Source organism: Suncus etruscus, chromosome 1, assembly GCF_024139225.1.
Source record: "Suncus etruscus isolate mSunEtr1 chromosome 1, mSunEtr1.pri.cur, whole genome shotgun sequence".
In the NCBI taxonomy this organism is placed as follows: Eukaryota; Metazoa; Chordata; class Mammalia; order Eulipotyphla; family Soricidae; genus Suncus; species Suncus etruscus.
The window spans coordinates 2,384,599-2,408,273 of record NC_064848.1 but is presented as its reverse complement, the minus strand read 5'-3'; the positions used below and the strand labels follow the sequence as shown (position 1 = coordinate 2,408,273).

Here is a 23,675-nt window from a genome sequence, read left to right as displayed (position 1 = left end):
TATATTGATCTATCTGTGGCTCTCAGTTTATTTATTTATTTTGGTTTTGGGGGACACACCCAGTGCTGCTCACGAGTTACTGCTCCTGGCTCTGCACTCATAAATCACTCCTGGAAGGCTTGGGGACCATATGGGATGCCAAGGATCGAGCCTGGATTGGCTGCATGCAAGGCAAACACCTTAGCCGCCTTGCTATCTATCTCACTTAATTGTTTAATGGACAGAATAAATGTTCCCTACTATTTATTATTTGTTCTCAGGAAAAGAGCAATTTGTCATTGTTTGCTATGTACCTGATAAATAATCTCTACCTGTCTCACAATAGCCCTTTCCTCTCCAAAATCATTGTTTTTCTGTATCTCTGTTGCTTTCATAACAAATCTGCTGCTTGGTTTTCAGTGCTTTCAGCAAATCAGGAGTCTTCCTTAATATATAGAAAGATTAGAGAAATTGTTATAAGAATGTATTTGAAATTGAGGAAATCTGAGATTATTTAAAGCAGAGTATAAGAAGTACAAAGAAAACAATGGATCTGGGGCCAGGTGGTGGCACTAGAGGTAAGGTACCTGCCTTGCCTGTGCTAGCCTTGGACAGACCACGGTTCAATCCCCCGGCGTCCCATATGGTCCCCCAAGCCAGGAGCAACTTCTGAACGCATAGCCAGAGTAACCCCTGAGCGTCACCGGGTGTGGCCCAAAAACCAAAAAGAAAGAAAGAAAGAAAGAAAGAAAGAAAGAAAGAAAGAAAGAAAGAAAGAAAGAAAGAAAGAAAGAAAGAAAGAAAGAAAGAAGGAAGGAAGGAAGGAAGGAAGGAAGGAAGGAAGGAAGGAAGGAAGGAAGGAAGGAAGGAAGGAAGGAAGGAAGGAAGGAAGGAAGGAAGGAAGGAAGGAAGAAAGGAAAGAAAACAATGGATTTCTTTTCTGTTGTGTTTTTTTTTTTAAGTACCTGGTAGTATTTTGTGTCTTCTCTCCAATTCTAACAATATTTAAAGAAAATGTGAGTAGGGTGGCCTGCCATGCAGCATGCAGAATTTCCAGGATTTTCTAAATATATTTATTTAAGCACCATGATCACAAACATATTTGTAGTTGGAATGTTCTCTTTCTGATGCTGGCAATGCTAAGGCTTTCACTGGCAGTTGAAGAGGATAGGAGCTAGATCAAGAGTTTCTTTAATCTGTGGCTCACCTGTTGTCCTTTTTACAAATGGCCCTGCTAAGTTTGTAAAGTCTTCACTGCAGTAGAAAAATGGTAGACCCAATATTTACTTAGCTCTTCTAGTGAAGGTTAAACAGAGTATAGAGAAATAGCAGGGCTTCCAACTGCTTATCATGAAATATCGAGTGATCTAGAGGTAAATGCATGAATGATGGTATTGTTGCTGCAAATAATTGCAGAAGACACTTGTGAGTATTGCACAGTAAATCTGCACTTTCTACGGGCGCTCATTTAAGGGGTGGCTTCCTCAGGATGAAGCATCAGCAACACATGTCTAATAGGTGCATTCATTTTAATATAGCCATTCATGGAATAGGCCTGATTAATTAGTACGTGTCACCATCTGGTCCTTAGTGAGACTATTCATTTTTTAAATATTGAAATTGCAGGGAATGGTGCACACCAATTATAATCCTCTTAACAGGATTGTGTTGGTATAAAGTAAATGTGTAGAAGACTTGACTGGAATTCAACTTGTATCTAAGGGTACACACATCAGCCTAAAGTCAATTAGAACTAAGGAAGTCAAGATGGGGAAAGTAATGGAAGAGCTGTCCTTTTTCTTACTGCTTCTGCTCACATCATGTCTTAGGCTTTCTCTGTTTTCTTTTTAACTTGTGCTTTCTTTTTCTTAATTGTCCTCCCACATTTTGTTTATTTTCAAATCCTTTCTAAAATACCTATTTTCCCCCTATTTTCCCTGTTTTTTCATTCCATTCTTATTCTCTAGTCACACATTATAGCAAGAGTTGAATAATCACTATGTATGGAATGACACAGTGAACCTCTTTTCTCTATCTCTTTTTTAAAAAGAATTCAAATTTTCTCAGTATGGCATTGCTTTTAGTTAGAATAATCCTTTCTTGCTACTATATGTTAAGAGCAGTTTTCATCTATGAGAATTTTCCTCTTTGGTTATTTTCCAAATTTGTTATGATGGTTTTTCATCTTAAAATTCAAGCTCCTAAGTATTAAAAACAAAACTAAAGAAAATCATTCCAACGTGCTTTCTAATACTTTTGTTGTTTCTTTTCCTTCTTGAATGAGAATACGAATATAGCCTAATATTCTCTTGGAATAATTAGTCTCAGTGTCAGTCAAGGTGCTATTTTATTCCCAGAATAGAATCAATGGTGTCTGCAACAGCTATCAGCCTCTGTGCTTTTTGAATAATTTTGTTCGGTTTTATTTTTCTTCCTTCCTCTTTGCTACATCTAGTTACTTGTCACTTCCCACTTCCGTTCCTTATTAAGTTATTTTTTAAGTTAAACCAGATAGTAAAGTACCATTTATTTCTCTGCTCAAAAAACTGTACCTGAAAATAAAAGTGAATAAGAAATTTTTTTTGCCTTTAGTAAGGCAGTAAGAAGGCAAAGAGGGATAATTTATAAAAAAAATAGTCAGAAATTCCTTATAATGTGAATTGTGTTGGTCATAACCAGCAGTACTCAAAGCTTATTCCTGGCTCTGTGCTCAGATCACTCGCTGACTCTTGGCAGTGCTTGGGGAACCATAAGCAGTGTTGGAGATCAGACCTGGATGGACCACAAGCATGGAAACAGCCCCCTATTTCTTTTTTTAAGAGGAATATCAACAACTTCACTGTGCAATTGATATTTTGCTGAAGCATTGGAGGCCCATTGATAATGACCCCCACCCCAGAATCTCTGAACTTTGCTTGGGAGAAACTCCTCCCCCACCAGAAAAAAGAGGGGGGTGGAATTCCATAGAATTTCAGAACTGGAATATAACAGTTAAAGTGCTTGTCTTGCTTGCATGGAGCCAATTAGACTTGATACCTACATTCTATATGGTCCCCAGGAGTCCCTCCAGGATAGAGCCAGGAATAAATCCTTTAGTACCATTAGGTGGATCTAAAACAAAGGAAAGGCTTTCTACTTCCCTCATTCAGCCACATTTTGTCATGATAGTTCTCAGTGTAATTATTTCTGTGACTGCACTAAACGATCCCTGTGGTGAGCTTCATGTCAGGAGCTGGACCCTCCAGTCCTCCTCTATTTTGTCTCTGAGAATCATTACACAAATGTTTTTCATTTTTCTCAAAACCCACAGAGGAGTGAGACCATTCTTTGTTTATCTCTCCCCCTCTGACTTATTTCACTCAGCATAATAGATTTCATATACATCCATGTATAGGAAAATTTCATGACTTCATCTCTTCTTATGGCTGCATAATATTCCATAATATTCTAGACAGTAGAAAGCCTTCTAGAGTACAGGCCTGTGTGGGGTGGGGAGGAAGAACACTTGGGATATTGGTTATGGGAATGTTGCACTGGTGAAGGATTATATATATATTTTATATATATATATATATATATATATATATATATATAAATCAAAAAGAAAAGATAAGGCCTCCCATGCTTACCACAGGCTGTGTTCTTTACACTGACTGTATAGAAAGAGGAGGTACAGTAAATGCACCCCATATACACCTCAACCTAGGCCCTTTGCCTGGTCTGTGTTACGAATTGGGGGACAAAAAAAAAGAACTCTGTAATATTTGGGGCAGTTGTCATAATGAGTAAATATGTAGGAAATGATTTAACTCCTAAGGGAGTATCAGAAGGGGGGTATCTTCCCAGATACACTCAGAAGTAGCTCAGGACCACTTCTGATAATACCTGGCAAACTGAGTCAGATGATTGAGTGTCCAGGCCCAAGGACATGGTGCTGCTGAGACCCTTTCATGACAAGTACTGTGAGGGCCTGGAATTTTGTTTGGTTTTGGTTTTGGCTCACACCCAGGGACACGCAGGGGTTACTCTTAGCTATGCACTCAGAGATCGCTCCTGGCTTGGGGGACCATATGGTACGGTGGGGGATCAAACTGCAGTCCGTCCTAGGCTAGCGTGGGCAAAGCCAACACCTTACGCCCTGCACCACCACTCCACCTCCACAATGGAAGAATTTTTCATCATATCTTTGTTATCATATGTTAGTTCTAGTCAAGCTTTAGTTTTCTCATTATTCTCAGTAGCTAAAATAATACGGTTGTTGCTGACTTTATTATCTACTCTACTCACTGTTCCTTTGGGAAAATTAAACTGCATTGTTATCTAGAGAGACTTGGGTTAATCTGTAACCCCAGTTTGTATCCCCCATGTCTCACTTGCATTTAACTAAGAAATAAGAGATTTATGCAATGACACTGTAAGACTGTGGTGAAATAAATTGACGAAGACACAAGCAAAATTGTACCCTATAATTATAGAATAGAATTCATAGTTAGATTGTCTATACTACCTAAAAAACATCTTATAGATTCAATAGATTCAACATGATTCATATACATTTTATCTCAATTCATTTTATATCTCTGTGAGATGTTATTATTTTTCTCATTCAATAGATGCTTAGTAAATTAATGATGTAAATAAGAGCTTAAGAGGAAAGCTTGGCTGTCATAATAAAATATTGAATCTTGTTTTTAAATACTACTTTTCAAATTTCAGTAATTTATAGGCACCTTTTAATTTTTTTAAAAAAATAGTCTTTCTGCGGATAACGTGATATGCATGGTATCCCTTTATTAACAATAGTTCAAACCATAGTCCCAAAATGGAGAAAGAGAGAGTGTGAGAGAGAGAGAAGTGAAATATCTGCCCAGAAGCAGGCAGGGAGAGAGAGGGTGGAGCGAACTAGGGATATCAGTGACAAGAAATGTGCGCTAGTGAAGGGTGGTAAATTTTGTAAGACTGAAACTCAATCATGAACAATTTGTAACCATGGTATTTAAATAAATAAATAAATATACTGTCTTTCTGAGTTTATATATATATATATATATATATATATATATATATATATATATATATATATTGGTTTTTGGGCCACACCTGGTGTTGCTCAGGGGTTACTCCTGGCTGTCTGCTCAGAAATAGCTCCTGGCAGGCACGGGGGACCATATGGGACACCGGGATTCGAACCAACCACCTTTGGTCCTGGATCGGCTGCTTGCAAGGCAAACACTGCTGTATTATCTCTCCGGTCCCTATATATATTATTTTTAAAAATTATTTAAACATCATAGTTATAAGGTTGTTCACACATACAATGAATCAGGGCCAATCCCACAACCAATGTCAAACTCCCTGCACTTGTTACACAAGTGCCATCCCATACCACCCTCCCTGCCCCCAACCTGCCAGTATAACAGGCCCATTTTAAGTTTAGATTGTTAAATTTTGGGTCTCTTGATTCTATTGTTGTTGCCTTTGGCTTGGATATTTAGTTTCTGTCCCTCTTGTTTGTTTAGTTTTTGTGTCACACCCTGCAGCGCTCAGGGGTTACTCCAGGCTTTGTGCTCAGAAATCGCTCATGACAGACTTGAGGGACCATATGGGATGCCAGGATTCAAACCACTGTCCGTCCTGAATCGGCTGAGTGCAAGGCAAATGCCCTACCACTCCAGCCCCAGTTCTGTCCCTTTATAATGCCACCAATATACCTGAGACCACTTGGCCCCTGGCCCCCATCCATTCATATTTGTTTTTCTCCTCCTCCACTCAATTTCTTTCCTTCTTGCTATACTCTGGGACCTAGGATTTTGGGACAATTCATTTGTCTCAAGAATTTGCATTTCTTCATGCAATTGTTCTAAATACTACATATAAGTGATATTATTCTGTATTTATCCTTCTTCTTCTGGGTTATTTCATTTAACATAGTATTTTCCAGTTCCATCCATGTTGCAAAAAATTGCATTATTGCATAATTTCTTGCAGCTATGTAGTATTCTATTGTGTATATTATATTTATTTTATTATGTTATATATTACATTATATTATATGCATCACATCTTCGTGATCCAGTCATCTGTTGTTGGACATCTAAGTTGATTCCAAGTCTTTGCTATTGTACTGAGTGCTATAAGGAATAGTGGTGTGAATATATATCCTTTTGGATAACTGTTTTTCTGTCCTGGTGATAGATACCTAAAAGTGGGATTGCTGGGTTATATGGCAGCTTAATTTTGAGTTTACTGAGCACCCTCCAAACTGTTTTCCGCCATCAAGTCTTCAGTAGGAGCAATCCAGCAGGAGCAATTTGGCAAGGAGCGGTGGCATTAGAGTCTCCTAGCACCCCCACCCCTAGCACTTCAGCCTAGACTTTCTGTACCACCCTTAACAGCCCTTTAACAGCAGTTACGAGGGGCAAGGCCTCTGATAACTGATGCCTTCACCATTCACTTTTCACTTTTCCTAACAGATGTGTAGTATTCCATTGTGCAGATGTACCACCGTTTCTTTATTTGTTCTCTGGCACTTGGATTGTTTCCAGATTCTGGCTATTGTGAGTAGTGCTGCTATGAGTATCGGAATGCAGAGTTTTTACCACGTTTCTTTATTGGATGTTGAAAATTCAATATCTATACAATATATAGACACTACACCATGATGTCATTTTGTTCTTAATAAAACTGAATTACTTACATTCGAAGTGAGCCTCCTTTTCTCATTATCCCATACAAAAAATTTTTGTGATGGTTTAGATTAGAAAGATAATAAAAGTTAAAGCTTTTGCCTTGTACACAACCATAGTTGCCTTGTACACAACCGTAGTTGTGTACAACCACGTATGGTCCCCTGAGCACTTCCAGAAATCCCTTTTTGCCTATAATAAATATATTTTAGGAGCTGGCGTGATAGCATAGCAGGTAGGACATTTACTTGCATATGGCTCATCCAGCCTCATTTACAGCATTCCATTCCCTATATGCACCGCCAGGAGTGACTCCTGAGCACAGAGCCAGGAGTATCTCCTGAACATTGCCACCCAAACCAAACAAACAAACAAACAAAAGCCCAATAGATAACATTTTCATATCCTCTCTCGAGGTCTGTCTTTTGATGCAGAGGACTTCTATGGGTTCAGTGGGCATTTGGTAGCTTTGAATCTTGCAACTAGTTATTGTAAAACTTACAGCAGTAATTGTTTGCAGGATTATACTGGCTCATCAAAGAATTTGAACTTGAAAAATGCATTGGAGCTTAAGCTGTGCTGTTTATCACAGTAATGCATTTACTGGTGCACAATTCTTACCCTGAGATGTGTACCATGTGACAGGAAGAGTAATTTGTTAGTTAAAAATATGTGGTTAGAACAACTGGAAATGGATGAGCTTCCTCCTTTCAATAGATCTTTAGTTGCGTTTTCAAAATTAAGTACTTTTACTTTGTTTTCCTTGTCACACAAGAGAACATTGTCTTGAAATCCTGCCTATTCTTGTGATAGCAAATAACTGATTTGGATGGGGGAAGATGGGGACAAGGTTCGGGTTTCACATAAGAAAGTTCCCTTACTCATGGAATTTCCATTTGGTACCAGGTTAAAACTGCTTTATCTTCTACAAAACCTTTTCCTGCACTTTGCTTTTACTTCCTTTCCCCACCCTTTTAGTTACATACCGAAGGGTTTGGCAGCTGGTTGAGGTTAGCATTTTTCACTGTGGAAGAAGGAAAGAAGAAAAGGTTGGGAACAGTGACACAGGGATCCCTGTCACATTTTCCTTTCCTTTTTCATATAAGTGACCCATATGTTCCATTACAAACTCTAATGAGAACTTTGACTTACAAGTTTTATCCTAGTATCCTGGAAATTGACTGGATGTGTGGGGTAACAAATGGGCAATAGTTTCTCACTGAGTGTCCTTAAAAGCCCATGTACAGCAGTGAGACTTCTTTTTTTTTTCTTTTTTTTTTTTCCGTTTTTTGGGCCACACCCGTTTGAAGCTCAGGGGTTACTCCTGGCTATACGCTCAGAAATCGCTCCTGGCTTGGGGGGACCCTATGGGACGCCAGGGGATCGATCTGCGGTCCGTCCTACGCTAGCGCTTGCAAGGCAGACACCTTACCTCTAGCGCCACCTTCCCAGCCCCAACAGTGAGATTTCTTGACTCTGCTTCTGTGGCAGTAGAACAGATTTTATGAAAAGAGAGAATGGCCTCCAGGAGTCACAGGATTGAACGAGCATAGCAATCTATTCCCATCTTCTTTCATTATTAACAGAGTCTCCCTGGGTACTTTTACAAAATGTTCTAAAATATATGGTGTTTAATATACACCTAACACACTCTTCCCCTCTCACTGACTTAGAAATTACATCCAGTTTGATGAACTCCAGGGTTGGTTTTTTTTTTTTTTTACAGACTTGTTTATTCTAGGTTAAAAACTAGTGTGAATCTAGTTGTTTTGTATTAAATCTGCTTGACATGTTGTACTAGAAGGAAACTATTATCGTTGTTTGTATGACAAAACAGAGAATTAAAAACAACAAAATGGAAATAGGTTCTTTGTTTGTTTGTTTTTTCCTTTAGAGTCATACTCGGCAGCGCTCAGGGGTTACTCCTAGCTCTGTGCTCACAAATCGCTCCTGGTTGCATCACACAGTTGACATAGTTGACCATAATACATTTGTTTCCACATAAATGAAAGCAAAGATACTTTTAAAAGAATAGGAAAAAAAAGAAATTGTTCCTGGCAGGTTTAGGGGACCATATAGGGTGCCAGGAATCAAACCACTTTCTGTCCTGCATCAGCCATGCACAAGGCAAACACCCTACCACTATGCTATCTCTCCGGCCCCCTCTTTTAAAAAAAATAATAAGCAACTCTTGAATAGCTTTTTCTATCACCTGAAGAGCCTTCTATGGTCTTGATAACTGAAATATGAAATCAGATTTTAATTTTTTTTTAATTCTGGCTATTGGACCAAAGAGATAGTATAGCAGATAGACATTTGCCTTGCATTAGGCCAACCTAGGTTCAATCCCCAGACACCTATTGGTTCCCTGAGCACTGCTAGATGTGATTCCTGAATTCAGAGCTAAAGTAAGCTTTGAACACAGCCAAGTATAGTCTAAAAATAAAAATAAAATGAAACGCTGGGGTCGGAGAGATAGCATTGAGGTAGGGCATTTGCCTTGCATGCAGAAGGACAGTGGTTCGAATCCTGGCATTCCATATGGTCCCCTGAGCCTATTAAGAGCAATTTCTGAGCATAGAGCCAGAAGGAACCCCTGAGCACTGCCAGGTGTGACCCAAAAACAAAAGCAAAAAAAAATGAAATGAAATTCTGGCTACTTTTTGAAGGCAGTTTTAAAGATTAAACTCCTATTAACCAACATATACAGAATTTATTTGCTTTGAAAATTAGGAATATGGAGGTAAATGAGCTTTTCTTTTTTTTTTTTTTTTTGGTTTTTGGTTTTTGGGCCACACCCGGCGGTGCTCAGGGGTTACTCCTGGCTGTCTGCTCAGAAATAGCTTCTGGCAGGCACGGGGGACCATATGGGACACCGGGATTCGAACCAACCACCTTTGGTCCTGGATCGGCTGCTTGCAAGGCAAACGCCACTGTACTATCTCTCCGGGCCCAAATGAGCTTTTCTTACCAAATACTCTATATGGGTATCACATATCAGACTTCTGTGGGCAGATAAATAGATGTTAGGTTAGACTGTCACATTTTCTTGCTGAAGAACCGAATCATAATTTTGGTGAGTACTTTGCTGTTTTGGGGGTATTGTTCAGGCAAAGTTGCAAGTTATTGATTGCTATTGAAGTCATTTTACAAAGGCACTCAAGGCTCAGAATTGCTCTTTGGACAGAGCTACATCGGGTACAGCTTTTCTTTGGAAGAATTTGGTATAAGTTAAAATAGTTTTGACACTGTCTTCAAGTGCACATCTTTGTCTCCAAACATAATTAGTGTTGAAAAAAATGAAGCTTTCATAGTTAAAATTGTGGCTGGGACAGCAGCTCCATCTGGTGCTTGCTAAAGGTGTTTGCTTGGTTCCTATCATGATTTATAGCTGTCTGAATGCAGACATCCATACATGGGACTTGTAAAGACAATGTCAAATCCAAGGTTTAGGTTTTATTAATAAATTTCTGTTGCACACAAGCACTAACTAAAGCTAATTGTGAATTCCTTAAGGAATCTAATTTGTCTATTCTGTTGCTAATATGATAGCTACTAATCAACTCAGCAACCTTCTCTTGACTAAATTAACTTTCTTCCAGTCAAAATGGGGAATTGTTTTTGCTATTTAACTACCAATCTTACGCTTATAAAGTGAACACTTAATTCATATCTTATCAGTGGTGGCTTTAAATTAGTTAATAAGGCCCAGATGCTTTTGTTATTTTCTGTTCAGTGCCGCAAGGAGATTAAAACGAACAAAACCCAAAAATTTGGTTATTGAGAGGAATTTCTCCAAACTCTTAGCCATTCCTTCTTATAATTGCATATGATTTATCTTTCCTTAATACTTTTCTTTTTTGTTTTTTTTTTGTTTTTTGTTTGTTTTGTTTTTTTGTTTTTTGTTTTTTTGGTTTTTTTTGGTTTTTGGACCACACCCGGCTGTGCTCAGGGGTTACTCCTGGCTGTCTGCTCAGAAATAGCTCCTGGCAGGCACGGGGGGACCATATGGGACACCGGGATTCGAACCAACCACCTTGGGTCCTGGATCAGCTGCTTGCAAGGCAAATACCGCTGTGCTATCTCTTCGGGCCCTCCTTAATACTTTTCTAATTTATAGTGAGAAATCACATCTACCTAGTAACTATATTATGTAACAAAAGAAAATACATTTGATTTTTTAAACAAATTTTATTGGTTTACAGCACCACACATTTTTAGAGTAACATATCATTTCCTCATAGGTATATAAAAGCCTTACTACATCTACCATCAAAATTCTAACACTATCACTGTATTTTGCCAGTTCGTTTACTTTGGTGTTTTATTGCCTACATATGAGTAAGATAATTCAGTAATTTTTTTATATAATAAAGAACACCCCCCTTCAGAAGGGCAATATTCCCACCACCAATGCCCCCATTGCCCATCTTCCCCACCCCCTGCCTTTATTCCAGACAGGCATTCTACTTCCCTCACTCATTAACATTGTCATGACAATTGTTAGTGTAGTCATCTTTCTAAGTGCACTCACCACTGCTTGTGGTGAGCTTCACAATAATCTAGTAGTTGTTTCTCACATATTCATTTATTTCTTTTGGTATAATTACCTTAAGTGACTACCATGTTGTGGCAAAAGGCACAATTTCATTATGTTTTAATAACTGAGTATTTTCAATTAAGAATACAGACCACAATTTCTTTTTCTAATCATCCTTCTATGAGTATTAATTTTTTTCATTTGGGGAGATACACCCAATGGTCCTTAGGGCTTATTCCTATTTTTGCATTGAAGGATCACCTACCAAAAGTTGGGGGACCATATGCAATAATGGGAATCAAGCTCGTATCAGCTGCATATAAGACTTTACCCACTGTATTATCTGTCTGATCCCTATAAGTGATTGTTTAGATTAATTTCATGTATTTACTATTGCCAAAAATGCTACTAAGGACAATATCCTTTCCAAATAGTGTTTTTAATAAAACCTAGGAGTGGTATTACTGGGTTGATTCTATGGTATTTTTATTTTTATTCTTAAAGAAATGATCACAAAATTTTTCATAAAGCCTCCTTCGATATACAGTCTTATTAAGAGTATGTAAGAGTTCCTCCCCACCACTCATACAACTTTTATCAGCACTATTACTAGTCTATTTTTGTATCAGCCATTCACATGAGTATGTGATATTATCTCATTGTGGCTTTTATTTACATTTTTAATGGTAAATGATATTGAGCACTTTTTTCATGTGCCTGTAAATTATCTTGTATCTTTTTTTTGTTTGTTTGTTTTTTGTTTGTTTTTTGTTTTTTGTTTTTTTTTTGGATCACACCTGGCAGCTCTCAGGGGTTACTCCTGGCTCTATGTTCAGAAATCGCACCTGGCAGGCTCAGGGGACCACATGGGATGTCGGAATTCGAACCTGAAACCTTCTGCATGCAAAAGGTTTCCAGCTCTTTTGATCATTTAAAAAAAATTTTTAATTGTTCTAGTAGTTCTCTATTTACGTTGGAGTTCAACTGCTTGATGTCCATATGATGTTCAAATCGCCCTTTTATGGGGTACTAGTTTCTTCTTTTTATTCTTAATATATCTTCTCTTCTCACATCACTTCAGACATGTAATAAAAGGAACATTTCAAGGATTACAATACATATGGGGGTTCTTCTATCAATAGATACTCAGGGAATAAGGGGGATAACTCCCAGCAGCCACTTTCAGTGATTCTCAGTCAACTGGCCAACTCAAGCAGGATATTTGAATATATTTGAATATATTGCTCAGGAATCCTCTTGTGATAAACTACTTTAAATTATATGCACTATATATTTGATTTCTAGATTTAAGTGAGCACAATTTTTCCCATGTTATTTTATGGGCATATACCAAAAAAAAACATTTTAAAACAAAACAGGCAGCAGTAATCTTGAATTTGAATTCTAGATAAATCCTCATTCACCATGTTCCCTTTCTAACTTTTTATATTCCTTATCAATAAAATAAGTATTTAGGGGCCTCTCTACTTAAACATTCTACAATTTGTGATTACTTACCTTTTTTCTTGTCTTTTCAGTGCCCTTTTCTTCATCTTTTTCTTTCTTTCTTTCTTTTTTTTTTTTTTTTTTTTTTTGGTTTTTGGGCCATACCCAGCGATGCTCGGGTTACTCCTGGCTGTCTGCTCAGAAATAGCTCCTGGCAGGCACGGGGGACCATATGGGACATCGGGATTTGAACCAACCACCTTTGGTCCTGGATCGGCTGCTTCCAAGGCAAACACCACTGTGCTATCTCTCCGGGCCCTCATCTTTTTCTAATATTAGTATTTAGCATGGTCTAACTTCTACCTTCTTAAAAATAAGGAAATCATTTGTAGACAGTGCTACTACCCATCCCACCATAATCCCATATTTTTCTTTCATCCCTTTCTATCTAAACTTTAGACAGTGGCTTCAGTTATTATATATATATATATGTATATATATTATATACTATATATATATATAGTCTTTTTTTGATTATTTGTTTTGGCTCCACACCTGGTAGCACTCAGGGGTTACTCCTGGCTCTGTGCTCAGAAATCACTCCTGGCAGGCTCAGAGGACCATATGGGAAGCCAGGGATCAAACCCGGGTCTGTCCCAGGTTGTCAGCAGACAAGGCAAATGCCCTACTGCTTTGCTATAACTCTAGCCCCTCTGTATATAGTCTTATTTTTAGCAGGAGATGGGGACTCCCAAGCAGTGCTCAGAAGCTAAATCCTTGTGATCTTTCTTGTGATGGTTCAAATAAGTGGTTTTAGGAGGCAGTGCTGCTAGAAACTTGTGGTTCAGAGTAAAGCATGTGTGCCAGACCCCAGTGTTCTTTCTCCCTAACACTCTAGTCTTACTCTTAAAATCACTGCTGTCTGCTTTTCATTCCCACCGGTTGTACAAAAATAGTTCCTTCTGAGATCACTCGTGAGCTCATGTTGCCAAGTCTACTGGGTACATTTAAATCCTTGTTGTTTATTACTTCTTGGTAGCATTTGAGTGGTTTTCTTTTCCTTAATAAAATACCTTCATCTCTCTTCTGCATCACCACTCTCATGACTACTTTCAGTTTTTCTTTGGAGAACTTGGTTAACCCTGTTTAGCTCACCAAGGCCACTTCCACTACTTACTACTTTCTTTTTAGCCTATAGGAGTAATTTCCAAACAGACAAGGGCATAAAAAATTCCCTTAAGTATTCCAGACTTATAAATTCAACTGCTTGCTTCTGTTACATGAAGGCTGACAAAATATGGATTTGTAATTGTCCCCTAACAAATCTTTCAGCTGCATAATCCCAAACCTCATGAATCTCTCTGTTCTCAAAATCCAGTTACGTACATTTACCATTCTCTCATTCTTTTATACCACATTTTAACCCAGATCCTTGTCATATCTTACTTTGTTCACATTGGTGCTATAAAGCAGATTCATTAATATTATTGTAAACTAAACAATCTCAAATAAAAATGTTTTTAATTTTAGTATTAAACTTTTTTTAAAAAGCATCATTAGACTAAGGACAATACCAAAAAAAAAGGCAACAGAATAGATTTGGGTTTATATTTTCTATCTTTTGCCAATAGTATATTGTTAGAATGGCTATAGCTTTGTGCCAAGTCTTAAAGTCAGATAGTAATCTTTTTTTAAGTTAACTTTTTTTTGGAGGGGGTATTTTTGGGGAGGGGCACACCTGGTGCTGCTCAGGGGTTACTCCTGGCAAATGCCTTTACCTCTGTGCTATCACTCCTGCCCTCAAAATCAGATAATAATCTTCTTGATTATCAAATTTTGTTGTCTTTCAAAATCGTTTTGGGTAGTCTATTTCCTTTTTTTCATATTAACTTTATCATCAATTTATTGATTTCTACTATACTTTCCACTTGGATTATATTTGGAATATTGTTTGAACTGGAAAGAATATTCTTAGCATATTAAATTTGGTATCTCCATTCTATTTGGTCTTTGGTATCTTTTATATGTGTTATCATATTTTTATCTTTATTTTTATTTTAGAGTTTTATGCACATAAATTTTAGATTTCGCACATGTTGCTAGAGCTATGCTCAAATATTTTTTGGTTTTTGCTAAGAGCCATCTTTTTGGAATGTAAATTGGATTTGATTGTTCCCCTGTTTAAAAACCCTTCAGTGGCTTCCCACTGCTCTTAGGATAAACTCTATAATCTTTAAAAGCCTGAAAGGCCCTGCATGATCTGGCCTCTGCTTTCCTTTCCAGCCTAATTTTATGCCATTTTACCTTTGTTCAAAATGTTCTATCCTCAGACTAGTGGGAAATAGTTTTATTAACTAAGGAATATGACTTTTAGAATATCTGAAAGGGTAAATATATTTTCAAGCATACTCTCAAAATATATTTGAACCATATTGAAATGTACCATGATTTTCAGCAAGGAGCAAATATATTTTTACTGGATTGTTGGGTTCTCTGTATGAAATTCTTTGACCTTTAAGTCTTCCAGTGAGGCAAAGTTTTATGAGCATTGTTTACAATAGACTTAACTTTGTATATATAAGCTAAAGAAAATATTCTTCCCTTCCTTACTCTGTGCTGAAACTTAATGAAAAACTTAATAGGTTTCTGACCAAACCAAGGATCCTGTTGCTGTTCATAAATTAAAACTTTCTAATTACTAAAATAATTATTACTTGTACATACCTACCGTAATTTTATTATGATCTCTAAAACAGAAATGTAAGACTGAAGCTATGTGCTTCAGGGGTAGGAAACAAAATCCTTTTTTAGTGTGTATGTGAGGGACCAAACCCAGCTGTCCTCAGGGCTTATTCCTTGCTCTTTGCTAAAAGATCACTTCTGGTTGAGGGTTGGAGATCATATGTGGTGCTGGGAATTGAATATTGCAAGTAGACTATGTGCAAAGCAAGTGACTCACCAGTTGTACTCTGGAGTAGAAAGGCTCAAGAGTAGAAAGTTTCTTGGAGTTATGAAAAGGTATAGCCAGAGAACTTGAACATAAAGGGCAGGTAAAATTCTAATCTACTATGTAAGAAGTGTCAGGTTGGCGAATAAACAGAAAGCACAGTTTCAGAGGTATTTCTAGAATGGAAATGTAACAATATTAATGTTGAAAGATGTCAAACATGGTTCAATGAGAATATATAAAATTATGGTTAAAACTAAAATACTGATAGGATAAAAGATAAAGTACTCAAATTATGGGGCCGGAGTGAGAGCACAGTGGTAGGGCGTTTGCCTTGCACGTGGCTGATCCAGGATAGACCTCGGTTTGATCCCCGGCATCCCATGTGGTCTTCCAAGCCAGGAACAATTTCTGAGCACATAGAAGTAACCCCTGAGTGTCAATAGGTATTGCCCCCCCCCCGGCAAAAAAATAAAATAAAAATGAAAAAGAATATAAACTTTTTTTTCAAAGTAGTTTGTCATGATATGCTTTATAATGCATTTTCCAATCAAATTTCTTTTCTTTCTTCATCTCCCCCAACAGATTGATCAAACTTACAAGAGCTGCTATGTATGATACAGAAGTAGCATGAAAATTAATGCAAGGAAGTTTGGCCATGCACTGAAAGGAAAGCACTGTCTGTGAAGTTTTCTATTTAAAAATGTCTGCTTGTAATGCCTTTACTGAACACGTTTGGAAACCTGGTGAATGCAAGAACTGCTTTAAACCTAAGAGCTTGCATCAGCTTCCCCCAGACTCTGAGAAGGCGCCCGTCACCCATGGCAATGTGAAAACGAATGCCAATCATAGTAACAATCACCGTATCAGGAATACAGGAAACTTCCGGCCTCCTGTGGCTAAAAAACCCACTATAGCTGTGAAGCCCACTATGATGGTGGCAGATGGACAAAGTGTATGTAGTGAGCTTAGTATACAAGAGCACTGTGAGAACAAGCCTGTCATCAGAGGGTGGAACAGAAACAGAACAGCTTTGAACCAGAAACCACTTAATAATAATAATGAAGATGATATTGAAGGGCTTAGCCATGTTCCTAAATCTTATGGAAATAATGATAGTGCAAAGAAGGCATCGAATAACAATAATGGACTAACTGAAGTGTTAAAGGAAATAGCAGGCTTGGATACAGCCTCTCAGGTCACAGGAAATGAGGCAAATTCCAGAGAAACATTTTTAGGCAGGATAAATGATTGTTATAAAAGATCACTGGAAAGAAAGCTTCCACCAAGTTGCATGATGGGTGGGATAAAGGATACTCAGGGCAAACATGTTAATCTGAGTGGGAGCACAGAGGTGATCAGTAATGAAGGGGGCCGATTCTGTTACCCAGAATTTTCTAGTGGAGAGGAGAGTGAGGAAGACATACTTTTCAGTAACTTGGAGGAGGAGCATGAGAGCTGGGATGAGAGTGATGAAGAGCTGTTGGCCATGGAGATTCGCATGAGAGGGCAGCCTCGATTTGCGAACTTTAGAGCAAACACTTTGTCTCCTGTTCGATTCTTTGTGGACAAAAAATGGAATACTGTTCCCCTGCGAAATAAATCTCTGCAGAGAATTTGTGCTGTGGATTATGATGATAGCTACGATGAAATCCTGAATGGTTATGAAGAGAACTCTGTGCTCCCCTATGGACCAGGAAGCATGGTGTCATCTGACTCCACGTCACCAGATTCTTCCTTAACAGAAGACTCGCGTTCGGAAACAGCCAGTAGTTCATCCCAAAAAGTTTGTAATGGGGGAATATCACCTGCTAAACCAGGAGATTCTAAGGACATGAAGGAAGGTATGCCTAATTTTGAAAGCCTCTCTGGTAACAGTCAGGAAAAGGATTCATCGCAAACATCTAAAACTTCAGCAAAAGCCCCAGAGACACACAAAGCTGTTCTTGCCCTTCGATTGGAAGAGAAGGATGGCAAGATTGCTGTACAGACTGAGAAGCAAGAATGTAAAGCCTCCACAGATATTGCTGGGCAAGCAGTAACCATCAACCTGGTTCCTATAGAAGAGCAAGCAAAGCCCTACAGAGTTGTGAATCTGGAACAGCCATTGTGCAAACCATACACTGTAGTAGACGTGTCAGCAGCCATGGCCAGTGAGCATACTGAGGGCGCTGTTAAGGGCTCCAAGACAAAAAGCTCGTCTTCTACTCCAAACTCTCCAGTAACATCACCTACAGTCACATCAGGACAAATAAATGCCCATTTCCCAAAATCCAGTGCAATTCGATACCAGGAAGTATGGACTTCCAGTACCAGTCCACGACAAAAGATACCTAAGGTGGAATTAATTAGTGGTGGAACTGGGCCAAATGTCCCTCCAAGGAAAAACTGTCACAAATCAGCACCAACTTCACCCACAGCAACCAACATTTCCTCCAAAACCATCCCTGTCAAGTCACCTAATTTGTCTGAAATAAAATTTAATAGTTATAATAATGCTGGCATGCCACCTTTTCCCATCATCATTCATGATGAGCCAACTTACGCTCGGAGTTCCAAAAATGCCATCAAAGTTCCTATTGTAATCAACCCAAATGCTTATGACAATCTGGCCATTTACAAAAGTTTTCTCGGAACAAGTGGAGAACTCTCAGCGAAGGAAAAAACCACAAGTATCATAAGCCATACTTACGAAGAAATAGAAACTGAGAACAAAGTGTCTGATAATACCACTAGCAAACCCAATGAATGTCCGCAGGCTAAAGGGTTTTCAAACAGCACAGAGCGTAAAAGGGGCTCAGTGGCTCAAAAGGTTCAAGAATTTAACAGCTGCCTTAACCGAGGTCAATCTTCACCACAGAGAAATTATAGTTCTAGCCACAACTCCCCGACAAAGATCCAGAGAACCACTCAAGAACCTATGGCCAAAACAGAAGGCATTCAGGAGTGTCAGATGGCAGGCGGCGGCAGCACCACCCGGGAGAAAGCTAGTACAGTGCTTTCTCAGATTGTGGCTTCTATCCACCCACCACAGTCACCCCCGGAAATGCCTCAGTCTGGTCCTAAAGCTTGCAGTGTAGAAGAACTTTATGCAGTCCCACCAGATGCTGATGCTGCTAAGATTACACCTAAGGGCACACCAGTCCGGCCCAAATCTCTCTTTATTGCTCAGCCCAGCGGCGAGGCTGAAACATCTCAGACCACTGAAAGTCCTACAACCAAAGTACAGAAAGATCCACTCACAAAGCCACTCACCACTCTTGCCTCGAAAATGAGCCACCAAAATGAGCCATCACCTCCTTTTCCTCCACCTCGCTCTACTTCTTCTCCTTACCATGCAAGTAACCTTTTGCAAAAGCATTTTACCAATTGGACCAAGCCAACCAGTCCTACCAGATCAACAGAAGCTGAATCTATTTTGCACTCTGAAGGTAGCAGGAGGGCAGCTGACGCAAAGCCTAAACGCTGGATATCTTTCAAAAGCTTCTTTCGCCGTAGGAAAACAGATGAAGAGGATGACAAAGAGAAAGAGCGTGAGAAAGGGAAATTGGTGGGTCTAGATGGGACCGTCATCCATATGCTGCCACCTCCTCCAGTTCAGCGCCATCACTGGTTCACAGAGGCAAAAGGAGAGTCCAATGAGAAGCCTGCTATTGTCTTCATGTACAGGTGTGAACCTCCCTCTGGCCAGCTCAACATTGATCAGAGCAAGTCCAGGACAGACCAGTCCACAGCCACACAGAAGGCTGGAATGGAGGATGGGTTACCACAGGACTCAGAGAAAAAGAAAAGAAGTCACTCTTCTCCAGCACAAGCTCCTAAAAAGATTCTCAGGTATGTAAAAATTCATTGGTGTAGGTGGAAATTTTTTAAAACTCATTTCCAGGGGCTAAGCTCTTCACATCTTTAAAATTAAATATTTCACATGTTACGATATCAGCAGTGCTTGATAGCCACCATCAATAGCTGTGTTCCAAGATTAAAGTACTTCTAAAGTGATCTTCCTGTACTGATCTCAGTCCAAGGTCTTTAGTTAACTAGTCTTTTTGGCATATTGCATTTCAATGAGTATAGAGAGATTTTAGTACATGTTTTTTAAAAGCTTACTGGATAATAATAATGTCTTGCTTGAACATCATAGTATTAGGAAGAAACAGCATCTGATTAATAAATGGTGGTATGTGGAGTGTCTATTCCTCATAGTAGATGGAATAAAATGTATCAAGCAGTTCTTATTGACTTTCATCAAAGTGTTATGCCTAATGCATTATCGTTTTGTTGTTGTTGTTTTGAGACATACTTGGCAATATGCAGTGGTAACTCTGGTCTCTAAACTCAGGAATTACTTTTGGAGCTTCTTGGTAGACCATATGGGGTCCTGGAGATTGGACCTAGTTAGACATATGGAAGGCAGTTGTCCTACCTGCTATACTCTCTCCAGCCCCTAGAATCTGTATATACTCCAGTATAAGCCACCCCCCCTAATTTTACCCTAAAAACTGGGAAAACTTAGTGACAAGTATAAGCCGAGATGGAAAATGCAGCAGCCACTGGTAAATTTCAAAAATAAAAAATATATGTCCAAAACAATTAAAATAATTGAACAATCAGTAGGCTTTTCAATATTTATTACTAAAGAAAAACTAAGCTAGCAACAATAACTTTACTAAAACTTTAAATAAAGTGCAGAAAACCGTAGCTTACCAGGTAGGTAATCAAGCTAAATCACAAAGGTTAAAATCCTTCAAAACTGGATTCATCATCATCATCATCTGTATGTCCAAACAGAGCTTCAGCTGTATGTGATGTGAGGGTATCAGCATAGACATTGTCATCATCACTGAGTTCGCAGATATCATCATCACTGCTGTTGGTCTCATACGAAGCACAGTATATTGTTCAGTTCAGCTGCCTACCTCTTGAGCTCAGCTGCGACTTGTGTACTGAGCTGAAGTACTGCCCTCTCCAGCAAACGGCAGGAGACAACAGGAGACTACGGGCATTTGATTCAGTGCATGCACCTGAATCAAATAACCTGTATGACCCGAGTATAAGCTGAGGTCTCGGTTTTTAGCACAAATTTTGTGCTGGAAAAACTTGGCTTATGCTCGAGTATATACGGTACTCTACTTTTTGCAAAACTTATATTTTCTGTCTCTTTCCGTCCTCCTTTCATGTGTTATGGAAAAGAGAAGAGGAGAGTTTATAGTTATTTAACATGTAAGTGAATAAGAGAACAGTTGGTCATTGAGATTTATACAAATAGCATAACCAACAATTCATTTAGACATACTTTATATCCACATCAGTTCTCCATACATTTAATTCTCTTTAATACTTCATAGTTGTTTATTCATTATACCTGTTCTGTAACTAGCACATCCCAAATATTTATCTCAAATTCTTTTAAAAATATACAAGTTGAGAGGCTGGAATTTTTGCACAGTGGGCATTTGCTTTACACACTGCTGACCAGGGTTCAATCCCCAGGATCCCATATATCCCCCAAGCCTGCCAAGAGTAATTTCTGAGTACCACTGAATGTGGTTCCAAAACAAACACACATACACACAAGCAAATTGAACATATTTTTTCCGGCAAGTAAACTAAAAATCAGGAAAGTTAAAATTAGATTTACAATTAGAGCTAGAGCCAGAATTGAAACCCTGATCTGTCTTACTCTAAAGTTTGTATTTACCCTGTATTACTGCATTGTCAATGAACATAAGATTTAATTTTTTAAAAATCAGCTAGAATAATAATAATGTATTCCTAGAAAAAATAGTCTTATTTATTGGTAGTTGAAGATAAGTGATGCAGTGTTGTATTCCAATGGTAATAAACACAAGTATTGCAGGTTACTGTTATATTTTCAAAAGAAACATTTTAAGCAGCACTTGTTTGGAGTTGCCTATAATGGAATTGCAGCTCTTGCAGATCAATAAATAGTCTTATTCCTAGAAAGTATGATTATGATCATATGTTATCTGTATCCTATAAGGCTGAGTCAAAAAAAATATGTCTTATCTTTGAAAGAATGTAATTCAATACATTGATTGTATACCTCTATATGTGGGCTAGAGAGTGGTCCAGTCCCTTGGCAGGGCAGGCACCTTACTGTATAGAGATTATATTTTGATTATTTATGAGCCAAGTTATAGCTTCCAAATTTAATCAGTTCTTTATAGATAACATCCATAAATCCAAAGGATGCTATTGGTTTGTTCCATTGGTTCTAAAATTTAGCCATGCATCCCAATCATCTGGAGGGCTATCAAAATTGGGTTCAGATTGCTGGCCCCAACCCCAGAATTTCTGATTCAGTAGCTCTGTGGAGGGTCCTAGTCATTTTTACTCCAAATAAGATCCCAGGTGACGGTGGCACTGCTGCTCTGGGGCCAAACTCTGAAGATCAGTGACCCTGCTAACATTCTAGAGACAAGAAGTGGTAGACATTGTAAGAGCAATTTTGAGCTTAATCATTCAATAGCTTAATAGCTTTCTTTGGTGGCACATTAGAATTTTCTTATTTCACAATGTCCCAGACTAAATAGAAGAAAGGTATTAAATAATTGTTAGAACTTTTTATAAAGTCTAAAAACATAAACACTCATATGGAAACAATATGCTATTTGCTATTTGCTTTTTCAATAATTACCTCATTTACTTGGATACACCATTGGTATTTACTTTAAGTAATGTTGAGAGAAAAAATATGACTGTCAAATGTCAACATTTGTATTTCCAGCTTGATGGCAGTGTGATCATTAAATTACCATTCTTCAGCTGGAAGCATGCTGCTGGAAGAAATAAAAATATGGCCTTTTCTATAAATAAATGAAGATTCTAAATCCAAAATGAATTGAATGAAAATCATTCACCTGAAGGCCAGGCCCTAGGCAGAAAAGATAAAGGACTTTGTAGATTATTGTAGGAAGTACAATGAATAAATAATGAGGCTACCTATGTATATAAGAAATACATATAAGTTTGATTTATATAGTATATGTGATATATACTTTGTTATTTTATACTAACTACATAAGAAATAACTAACTATATATATATATATATATATATATATATATATATATATATATAAGAAAACATAATAGTGCAAAGTCAGGCACATTATTAGTAGGGTGGAAGAAATAGTGCAGGAAGTAAAGGCTGGCCCCAATTCAATTCCTGTGGGGAACTCGTGGGGCCCCACTAAGCACTGTCTGGAGTGACTCCTGAGCACTTTCAAGTATAGCCCAGAAATACTCCCAAATGATAAAAAATAAAATAAAATGTTGTTAGTATTACTGCCGTCAATGTGAAAAGTGCTTTAAAAAAAAGTATTTGCGCTCTGTCATGTTTTTTATCTCAAGACCATTGCAATTATGTGGTGCATATCTTTATTGCTGCAGTGCTCATTGGATATCTTATTTGATACTTCTTCTTGAGCTGTTGTGGTGTTTCACCTTCTTTTTTCCCCTTTGTCTCTAAACTGAGGATGAGAGCCTCTCAAAGGACTCTGCTCATTGTTGGCGTACTTGATTTTACCCCATTTTATTACTTTTCTCTTCCTCAAATAAAACCACATAACTCGAACTATCTAGTCCCGCCTCCCAATTAGAAGGAGAAGTAATGGAGGTACCATGACCAATCAGTTATAAGATCACTAAGTAATAACTAGACCCAGAGGGGGCCACTCAATCTAGAAGCCCCTGGGGCGAGGGGTGAGGATAGGGGAGGCAGGATGGGAATGGAGGTGGAGGGAGGACAATTCAGTGATGGGAATTCCCCTGATTCAATGTTAACATGTACCTGGAATATTACTGTGAACGATATGTAAGTCACTATGATTAAAATAAAAATTATATTCAAAAAAAGTATAGGTTAAGGCTGGAGAGATAGCATGGAGGTAAGGCATTTGCCTTGCATGCAGTAGGTCAGTGGTTTGAATCCCAGCATCCCTTATGGTCACCCGAGCCTGACAGGAGTGATTTCTGAGCATAGAGCCAGAAGTAACCCCTGAGTGCTGCCAGATGTGACCCAACTCCTCCCCACCCCAAAATAGGAAAGGTGAAGT

The 23,675-nt window shown here is 38.3% G+C and overlaps 1 protein-coding gene and 1 non-coding gene across 2 annotated transcripts in view; both read left to right on the top strand.

Annotated features, from left to right (window-relative positions):
- The window catches only part of PEAK1 (pseudopodium enriched atypical kinase 1), a 101,232-nt gene that overhangs the window by 4,633 nt on the left and 72,924 nt on the right, over window positions 1–23,675 (top strand). Inside the window, exon 2 of the mRNA XM_049777577.1 lies at window positions 16,184–19,432. Within this exon, the coding sequence (XP_049633534.1) occupies window positions 16,302–19,432 (3,131 nt within the window). The 5' untranslated portion in view covers window positions 16,184–16,301. The remainder of the gene's footprint in view (window positions 1–16,183; window positions 19,433–23,675) is intronic.
- Window positions 3,593–3,724, top strand: LOC126031227 (small nucleolar RNA SNORA51). The gene has a single exon (XR_007503259.1). It is a non-coding gene; the product is annotated as a small nucleolar RNA SNORA51 (small nucleolar RNA).